This window comes from Nicotiana tabacum, chromosome 17 (genome assembly GCF_000715075.1).
Source record: "Nicotiana tabacum cultivar K326 chromosome 17, ASM71507v2, whole genome shotgun sequence".
Taxonomy (NCBI): domain Eukaryota; kingdom Viridiplantae; phylum Streptophyta; class Magnoliopsida; order Solanales; family Solanaceae; genus Nicotiana; species Nicotiana tabacum.
Genome location: NC_134096.1, coordinates 1,889,362 through 1,899,773, shown reverse-complemented (window position 1 = coordinate 1,899,773; position 10,412 = coordinate 1,889,362). Strand labels below are relative to the sequence as shown.

At 37.4% G+C, this 10,412-nt stretch overlaps 1 protein-coding gene across 3 annotated transcripts; it reads right to left on the bottom strand.

Annotated features, from left to right (window-relative positions):
- Positions 1-1,824: 1,824 nt before the first annotated feature.
- Positions 1,825-8,486, bottom strand: LOC107798772 (ABC transporter B family member 11). 3 transcript variants are annotated; one of them, XM_075233856.1, is made up of 13 exons: positions 8,164-8,486; positions 7,310-7,741; positions 7,104-7,158; positions 6,828-7,003; positions 6,482-6,703; positions 6,102-6,340; positions 5,442-5,967; positions 4,976-5,249; positions 3,711-4,600; positions 3,208-3,474; positions 2,842-3,105; positions 2,440-2,755; positions 1,825-2,339 (listed from the first exon to the last, which is right to left on the bottom strand). In XM_075233856.1, exons 2-13 carry the CDS (start codon positions 7,637-7,639, stop codon positions 2,005-2,007), a joined length of 3,894 nt encoding a protein of 1,297 aa, XP_075089957.1. In that variant the 5' UTR covers positions 7,640-7,741; positions 8,164-8,486; the 3' UTR covers positions 1,825-2,004. The 3 variants fall into 3 exon arrangements, with proteins under 3 accessions (XP_075089957.1, XP_075089959.1, XP_075089958.1); XM_075233858.1 differs by having other exon boundaries at positions 1,825-2,344; positions 2,458-2,755; XM_075233857.1 differs by having other exon boundaries at positions 2,458-2,755.
- Positions 8,487-10,412: the final 1,926 nt, after the last annotated feature.

The following is a 10,412-nucleotide window of genomic DNA, read 5'->3' as shown; positions in this document are numbered from 1 at the left end:
ACTTTTCATATGAGTCAGCTTTCCTTCAACCATATCGGCACGTTTTTCCAAGTTCGAAGCATAGCCCTCGGGCATCTTTAGATTTGTAACCCACTCATTCAATTATAATTTGTTAACACATTCAATTAATATAGCATAATTAATTAAGCCTAATTTTCTAAAAGCAATAAACACTAATAGAACAATATTATCCCCTAAATTAATAAACCCTAAATTTCTAAAAGCAAAATAATTAATTAAACCCTAAAAGAATAAATTATTTCTAAAAGCAATAAATAAAATTAAAAGCATCCAACTTCATAAATTAAGAGCACTAAACCCTAGTTTATATAATTTATACACCACAAATTAACTAGTTTAAATAATTTATACACCTCTATTAGTGCATAATCAATTTTAGTTACAGTGTATTTCACTTTAATTATAATGTAGTACAAAACCCCTATTTAGTCACATAAATTCAAAATAGACAAAACACCTAAAAATGCATGAAATTATATTAGGCATACAATAAATTAAAAATTAAAAGGCTAATAAGGTAGAACACTAATCTTGAAAGAGAATGACAGTGGTGGCGGCGGGAGGGGAGTGATAGTGGTGGAGGCGGCGGGCGGCAGTGGAAAGCGGCGGGCGGAGAAACACTAGTGGGGCTTCGATTTTGGGGGTGGGGGACTTGATTTTGGGTGGGATTTGGGTAAAAAGGTGTGAGAAAGAGAGATGGAAGAGAGGGGGGGAGATGAAAATGGGGAAGAAAACTCGTTTGTTAGTCTAATTAGAATATTACCGACCGACTTCGGTCGGAAATGTCGGTCGGTAATAATAAAATAACTTTTGACTGTTTGACCTCAAGTATACCGATCGAATTCGGTCAGAAACTTTGATTAAATTTTTCCCGCTCAGGCTCAATTATTTTTTTCCCATAACAAAAATAAGTTTTCAAAATTATTATAAATATACCGACTGATTTCGGTCGGTTTTAGTGGTCAAAAATTAAATTATTATTATTTACAATCTATATATATATTTAACAATATAAATTATATATATAATACACACACATAATTTATATATATATAATATATATATATATATTTACAATCTATATATATATATATATATATATATATATAGAGAGAGAGAGAGAGAGAGAGAGAGAGAGATTGTAAATAACAATAATTTATAAGTGGTTGACTATTTTTGACCACTAATACTGACCGAAATCGGTCGGTATATTCATAATAATTTGGGGAAAAAATATAATTGAGCATGGGCGGAAAAAATTAAATCAAAATTTCCGAACGAATTCGGTCGGTATACTTGAATTTTTTAATTAAACTCTTTTTTGATAAATAATATGCAAGTTTGTCCAGGTCTTGATCAAAGATTGACCAATTTTCGACCGATATCGGTCGAAATTTTTATATTTGTCGGACAAAGCATTGTTTCTTTATTGTGGGACCACTTTTCCAACTGAAAGTGGTCGGTACTTTTTAGTAAAAAAATTTATTTTACTCTTGCGACCAATCTAGATATTTTTCGACCGATTTCGGTCGGTATGGTTTCGACGGATTTTGGTAGATTTCTAGTAGTGTTTATAATATGAAACGATAAACCTCTTGTTGATAAATACCAAACATTAGAAATATAAAAAAAGAATTTCTATAAATTGTTTAAGAACAAAAGAATAGTTTCAATTAACATATTTCCAGGTAAAATGTTCATAAATCTAATTCATGATTGATGGCATACCACGAGTAATGCGCATGCAGCCAAACCAGTAAAGAGAATGAGAAAAAGATGTGGGAACTTAATAACCAGAACACATCAAGTCAAGTCGGGGAGGCAAGTTTACTTGCTTCTCTCATTTGGTAATTGAAGAATGCTACTATACTATGCTTTATATGACTTGCAGTACACTATTAAAGAAACTCTTCTTCAGCAAAAGTCAAAAAGATAACGAAATTAAAATGAATACAATTTACTTGATGAAAAAAAGAAGTAGAACTAAGAAGCACGCGTGTGGAGGGCCACCAAAGAGGCATAAAAACCATCTTTGATGTTGATAAGAGTCTCATGCTTCCCTTTCTCCACGATCACTCCATTTTTGACTACAGCAATTACATCTGCTCCTTTAATGGTTGATAATCTATGTGCTACCACCACGGTTGTACGATTTACCATCACCCGGTCAAGTGCATCTTGAACTAATCTCTCTGATTCTGCATCCAATGCGCTCGTCGCCTCATCCAATAGTAGGATTTTCGGATTTTTCACTATGGCCCTCGCTATTGCCACTCGTTGCTTTTGCCCACCTGACAGCTGAGTTCCTCGCTCTCCCACTGCCCTATAATTCATATAGTTTCAAATGTAATTATTATAAGCTCGCCTAACAACGATGGATAACAAGGAATTATCATCAATGGCAATATCAAAGGTAGCAAAGGTGTCGGTTCAAACCAACCTGTTGCAAACCACTGATGAACTTGTGGGCGTTTGCTAATTCTGCTGCTGCTATAATTTCTGCTTCAGTTGCATTTCCTTCCTTTCCGTATGCAATATTGGCTCGGATTGTGTCGTTGAACAACACTGGTTCTTGGCTTACAAGTCCCATTTGCTGCCTCAGCCATTTTACTTGGAACTTCTGAATCTCTATTCCGTCCAATGTAACCTGGCCTGAATCAGGATCATAAAACCTTTGCAGTAAAGATACTACGGTTGACTTTCCACATCCGCTCTCCCCAACCAAAGCAACCGTCTGAAATTTCAACTCATACCAAGATAACAAAGTTAACCAATGAATTACGCAGTAGGGCTAACATATAAATCAAACCATAAATTTACCTTTCCACTGCGAATGGTCAAGCAAAGGTCTCTAAAAATTTGAACATCTGGCCTCGTTGGATACTTAAAGCTTACGTGCTGCAGCTCAATATCTCCCTTAACAGTGTCCAGTGTCATACCAGAATCATCACTTGGATCTATTTTGGATTTCCTGTCTAGAATAGCAAATATGGAAGCAGCAGCATCCTTGGCCTTGCTTGAATCTGGTGCCAATGAGCTTGACTGGGAAATACCTATAGCTGCCATCGTTAAAGCAAAGAAAACCTGCCAGGTTGCAGATACTCCAATTTAGCCTCATAACAACCACTTTAACTAAAATCCTGAAAAAGAGAAAAATGTAACGGGGGCATTCATTATTGTACATACACGGAAAACGTCTGAAAAAGTGATTTTTCCATCCTGAACAAGATGAGCTCCCGCGTAAAAACTGGTTGCATATACAAGAAACAGCAAAGCAAATGATACACCAAACCCTATCCCGCTAATTAAACCTTGCTTCATTCCTGCCTTCAATGGGCCTTCACACTTTCTTCTGTATATTTCCATCACCTTCTCTTCTGCACAAAATGACGCAACAGTTCTTATACCTCCAACAGCATCATTTGCAACTTGACTTGCTTCCTCATACATCATCTGTGAAAAGTACGACTAATCAGCAACATTATCACCAAAAGAATTTGGCAACGGTAGCAGATAATAACCAATAAACCATCTGAGAGATTAAAAGCTTTCTATCTTTGCTGGTTTATCGATTTAACTGATGTTTGAGAGCAATTTTCAAGTTTAAGACTTGATTATCTCCAAGTCTTTAATATTACAAGTAACGTAGTTCACTATAAGTAAGCTTTGTAACAAGGACACAGACAAACCTTTGCATCTGCACTGAATCCTTTCATGAACTTGATTTGAACATACCCATTTAAACCAATTAGAGGTATCATAGCAAGGATGATAAGTGCCAACTGCCAACTTGCTTCAAAAGCAATAGCTAAACCTGCAATTGCTGATGCAGAATCTTGGACCATTTGAGCAAGTGAATCTCCTACTAACGCACGCACTTTGGCTGCATCAGCAGAAAGCCTAGCACCAATCATTCCAGAGGAGTGCTCAGATTCATCAAACCATCCTACCTCCATGTGGACCACCTTCTCAAAGCACATTGATCTAATTCTTCTTATCAACTTACAACCAGCTATACTAAAAAGGTATGTCCTTGCAGGAAATGCAATTAAAGTTACAGCTCCAAGAAGAACAAACATGAGAGCCCAAAACTTTGAGTCCTTCCTTAGTTGATGCGGTGGTTCATAAAATGTTTTGATCACGCTAGAGAATAAGATGCCGAAAATTGGAAGTAAAGTACCATTAATAATTGCAGCCACAGCTCCAATTATGATCACGGGTACCTCAGGCTTGTTGAGATAGGCTAAGCGACGGATAGGGACCTTTAACGGCTTTCCAGATACTTCCTGGATACCAGTTTCTGTGTCTGCATTAGCTGTTTCAGGTACACTAAGTCCAGTAGGTAAACCATATGAGATGGAGAGTGAATGGCGGCTGCTATTTCCTATGCCAGATGAACTACGACTGACAGATCGTAAGAGTGACATTCTTTGACTTGACTGTCCACCAGATCCCATAGATTTATCTAATCTGTCCCTCTCGTTTAAGCCTGATTGTGCTGTTTCTTTGTTCACCTCTTGCAAGCGTATAAGCTGAGAGTACGCTCCCTCGGGATCCTTGAGTAGTTCGTGATGTGTGCCTGAACAGTCCAGAGCAATGACATTAAAGAGAATGCTTGAGTCTTTCTTTTAAGAACTATTTGTGATGGAAAAGAAACTCTCAGTGGAGGAATCCCTTAAAGATTCCCTAGGAAAGACTTACAGATTAAGAAAACAAGCAATAGGCTCATAAGAGTGTCTAGTGACAAGACGCAAAAATAATAGTAATGACAAAGTTCTTGGTTGGACATGTCTGAAATCAGACGTCATGAATTTGTCACTTAAACATGCTAACCAGACTACTATAACATTCTGGATTAGTATACATCGTTGAACAGAATAACAGTGAAAGCAATGTTGATGATGGACTGGAGGTCAGAGAACAGCATATCTAACTAAGGGACATGGTTCAATACCTTTTTCAACAACTTTTCCCCGATGAATGACTGCAATCATGTCAGCATTCCTTATTGTGCTCAATCGATGCGCAACTATGATGGTTGTTCTGTTGATCATAATTCTATCCAATGCTTCTTGTACAACTCTCTCAGATTCTGCGTCTAGTGCACTTGTTGCTTCATCTAACAGTAATATCCGTGGATCTTTTAATATTGCTCTTGCAATGGCAATTCTTTGCTTTTGCCCACCAGAAAGTTGAGTTCCATGTTCTCCAACCATGGTGTCTAGACCCTGAACACAGAAGTTTTCGTGTAAATGGTAAACAATGGTACACGTCAAAAATTTATAAACAATCAACAGCTTTAGTAACAACAACAATCAGGAACTTAGTTTGGTTCCTGATAAGCTCAGATGATGACAAAGAAAGCTGAAAGAATCAGCAAAGACTTTAGAAACATGACCAGACTAAGTTCCAAATAAAACCTGTGGTAGTTTATCTATGAACTTTGCGGCATTTGCTAACTCAACCGCAGCCTTAATCTCTTCAGCAGTAGCATTGTGCTTGCCATACGCAATATTTTCCTTAATGCTTGCTGTGAAAAGCACAGGTTCTTGGCTCACAAGACCAATCTTTCCCCTGATCCACTTAAGCTGGAAGTCTTTGAGATTAATTCCATCAATCAGAACTTGACCAGCTTGAGGATCATAGAATCTTTCTATCAGACTTATGACTGTTGACTTCCCACTTCCACTTTGTCCAACCAAAGCTGCAGTTGTGCCACTTGGTACGAATAGTGAGAATCCACTGAATATTTGCTCATCAGGTCTGGCTGGGTAACTGAAGTACAAATCTTTCAATTCAATATCACCACGGATGTCGTCTAATATCTTTCCGTTGGTATCATAAGCATCTATCTCCGGCTTTCTCTTTATTGTTTCAAACATCTTGAAAGCGGCAGCTTGACCTGCAGCAAATGCGGTCATACAGGGAGATGCCTGGCCAAGGGACCTGTCATAAAAATATTTAATCATATCGCATGAATTAAAGCTTTGAAAATCCAGTAAGAGATAGTCATCTTCAATTTACATGATGGATTGTGTATGTAGAATTTAAGGAATTTAGTAGTTCTAAGGAAGACTCACATGGAAGCAGTTAACACAGCTATAATTACATTGAGAACTTGACCACCAGTATATCCTTTTTCCAAGATAAGCCTTGCGCCAAACCAGATAGCCAAAGCGTAACTGCAGTATATAATAGAAAAAAGTGACCCAAGACCTAATCCAGTTGCCAGCCCTTCATTTGCACCTGACTGGTAAGCTTTAATTAGGGACATGTTATAGTTAGCCACAGCTTGCTTCTCTCCTGTAAATGATGCAACCTGAGGAGGAAACAAGACACATATCATACTTCTACTAGTGATTTTCTGAGAAGAAAGTCAAAGAAAGATTGATTTGCTCCCATACAAATCTCATCAGAGCATGAGGATGGGCATTCCCAATAATTTAGACGTATGACATACCGTTCTAATGGAGCCAATTGTCTGTTCAACCACCGTTGCAGCCCTGGCATAAGCATCTTGTCCACGGGATGCCATCTTAGATAGGATAAGGGACATCACTCCACCAGATATGACAAGTAGAGGAATGACTGATAACATGACAAGTGTGAGAAGCCAGCCTTTGGTAAATGAGATAACAAAGCCCCCTATAAATGTTGATATTAGCTGTACAAATTTCCCTACCTGCCGAAGTTAAGGAAACAACATCAAGTATAGAAAGAGCAATTCTATTCTCACAAAGGATTTTTTTATGCAGAATGTGAACTACAAGGAAGGGCTTAGTAGAGTTGCTTTTTGGCATGAGTACCTTCTCGCCCATTGCATCTTGTATAAGAACAGTGTCACCGGACATCCTCCCAACCACCTCTCCCGTATTTGTTTCCTTGTCATAGAAAGCAATATCTTGTTGCAAAATAGTTTTCAGATAGAGACTCCTTATTCGAGCAGCCTGTCTTTCACCGGAGATCATCCAAAAAGCGACCTCTGAACAAAAGTCATTAATTTAAACTTCAATCATAATAGGTCAAGATTGCCTATGCTTAGTATGGCAGACCCAAGAACTGTCATCAGAATGAGAACTTACGAAGAAATGCAGCTGCCCCACATCCCAATGCTAAGTAGACAAATTTCAGTGAGACCTACATGAAATTAGACAAATTTCACTTTCGGAAAGGCTACTACTCAGTTTATAAAGAGATCAAATAAGGGGCTATACTAGAGAAATAGGAGTGATACTATTTGGAAAAAGTTGAAGAAAGCATACGGTTAAAAGGTGAAGTCTCTTCTTACCCTGGAGACTACCCGAAGCACATCTTTGTTATTCTGGTTTTGTCCGAATGAGTCAGTCAACTCTCCAAAAAGAATGGTCATAATAGGCAAGGACAATCCGTTGCCAATAGCGGCAATTGTACCAATGATCATCAAAACTTTATCAGTGGAATCAGCAAAGGAGAAGAGCTTGTAAAAGGGAACTGTATTAGTGCTCTCGGATTGTTTGGTCTTGTCAGAGTCCTGCTGGCCTGTATTGGTATCTGCCACAGTCTGCGGCGCGCGGTTTCCTGATGATGAAGAGGCTCCATTAAGTCCTGTACTTCCGTCCAAACCGTTCCCGTCAGCCATATCAGGAACTCTGAGCTATGCCTATGCTTTCGTTTGTCACAATACCCTGAATCTCAATTTAGACCAGCATATAATTTTCGGCTGGCAAACTAGTAGTCAGACCTGAAAAGAGTAGCATTTTTTTAGGGGTGTTACAAAAAGCAAAATAATAATCTAAAGAGGCTGATATTTGAATCAATGAATTTGAAAGGGAATCAAAACTACCATTCCGATCCACTAACCCAGTAATTAGTCTCAAATTAATTCAGCTTGAAAGCAGAGAGAATCAAATCTCCCCTCCCCGCGCTCAAATTAAATTATTCATAAGAAGGTAGAGCAGTCAAAATTTGGTAAAAGAGAAGAAAGCCATACAATAATGTATCAATCAGAAAAATAATAATCGATCAAAGCCCCCGCTGGTGGTGAGGCTGGTGGGGGCGGGGGACTTGATAAACGGCAGAAGGCATCCTACGTTCACGCCGCACCCAAGGGTGTGATCTATTGGGACTTATTATATGATGCTTAAGCTGGTTTTGGAAGATTACCTGATGTGAGTTTGTTTCTTCTCCTTCTCTGTGACAGTGGTTGTGGTTTGGACTTAGTATTATTTGTTTGGGGTTCCTGCTTTTTCGGACAATGCACTTTAAGGGTGTAAAGTAGGTTGAGTTTGAGTTTCCTTATTTTGTGGAGACAAATCCGCTGTCAGAAACTAGAAAAGGAGTCAAGCGTGCTCCTCAACTAAACACGATTTGAATTCTGAATCCAGCCAGACGGCTGCCGTTCAACTTCCCTTTTAACCTACCAAAAAAGGTTGTAGTATTACACAGAATCAAAATCGCTACTATTATTTATATATTTGTTTAAACGTGGATCCTGATGACAAATCAATAATGGTTTACTTGAAGCACAAGGTGTGGACTAAGACTTTCTTTTAACACAAAAAATACTTTTTCTTTTTTTAAATTTCGATGTACGTAATTGCTTAGATAAGCATTTCAGTTGGAGTGGGGAAGAAGGAATGAACATCCGTATATGGAATGGAATGGAACACAACTTGCCAGGAAATGTGTTATATGTATTGTTGCCAGGAAATTGCCAATTCTGACAGCTCATCTGCAATAAAAGTCCACATTCGAATCCGTGATCAACTGATTACCCACCAAATACCATGCATACCGCTACATGTGTGTCAACGACTCCTCTTAACTCCACTATCTTCTCGTCTCATCTAATAGATTCTTTCGCCGATCTGTCTCTATTTTTAAGTTCTACATTTATTGCCATAGGGACATTTTTCCTTATCCAGGCTTTTCAATTTATTTTATAAACTTACCATATACTTCTCCCCTTTCAATTTCTTTGTGATTTATTTTTATCTAATTTTAAATATATATATATTCTTTAAATTTTTTGAAATAAATTTTACTAAGAATTTAAGATATTTAAAAGCTATTTGCAAAAAATATGATCAACGAAATATTATTTAATTCCTTAAGGTTCATTCTTTTTGAGGCCAAAGGATTTCCTGTGTCACTCGAACTCTATTTTTTAACCAAAGATATACTTACCAAAATCCCGATTTAGAACATCTTTTTGTTTAGACCAGCTCTAATGGTGGGCCCTTCAGAGTTCAGATTAAATTCAAAATTTAACAAATATGATTCCTTACGCAAGATTGGAAATATTGAACAGTAAATGTGATTGGAGTTTGCCTTCGAACACTCTCGTAGTATTTCCTTATTCAGTTGCGATAACAAAAGAAAGAATTTTCAGAAACTACTATTGTTTTGTGATTATTAACTTTCTATAATTACCCTATACATAATTACTTCATATAGCTACTATTCAGTTGTTACGGTAGTGTATTCGCGTGGCTGTATTCATGAATAAAGCAACAAAGAGCGCCTAAAATAAGGGCAGTCCAGCTGTACGCGCATGTATTCACATGTATTCGTGTTGTTGTATTCGTGAATACAGCAGCACACTCTTTAATAGAATATTCAATTCGAAGATAAAATCTCAAATCACAAATTTGCACGAAATTCATGTTATTTTCATTCAACCGCTACAAGATCAACAATTCCATAAGCTTGGGCTTCTGTTGCTGACATAAAAACATCTCTTTCCATATCTTCGGATACAACCCATAAGGGTTTCCCCGTTCTTTGTACATAAACCCTTGTGAGGGTTTCACGCAGTTTCAGCAATTCTTCTGCTTCCAGGGGATCTAGATTGAATAAAAAAGATCGATTCATGCTTGATACGATAGAGATCAATCGTTTACTTCAACTAAAATCGATGAAGTACTGAATCTACTTCCACCTAAAATCAAGATAGTCCAACTGTACGCGCATGTATTCGCGTTGTTGTATTCATGAATACAGCAGCAAAAAATGCCTAAAATCATGGCAGTCCAGCTGCACGCACATGTATTCGCGCTGTTGTCAGCAAAAAGCGCAAAAATCAGGCGAGTCCAGTTGTACGAAAATGTAATCAAATGTATTCGCGCCATGTATTCATGAATACAATAACGACAATCACCTTAAAAATAGGTATGTCCAGCTGTCTGATAACGGAAATAATATCAATTAGCGTGATACACTCCTAATATAACTCAACAAAATCAATTCTTACATGCCTCATTATCAACCCAATTAATTAGAATAATTTTTCAGTTGTATATAGCTGTTGTATTTAACTTTAGTATTTAGTGTGTTTCAATATTTTTTATTGTTGCATTCATTAGATTCAATGTTTGTATTTACTGTATTCGCTATTTTATATTCTGTGTATT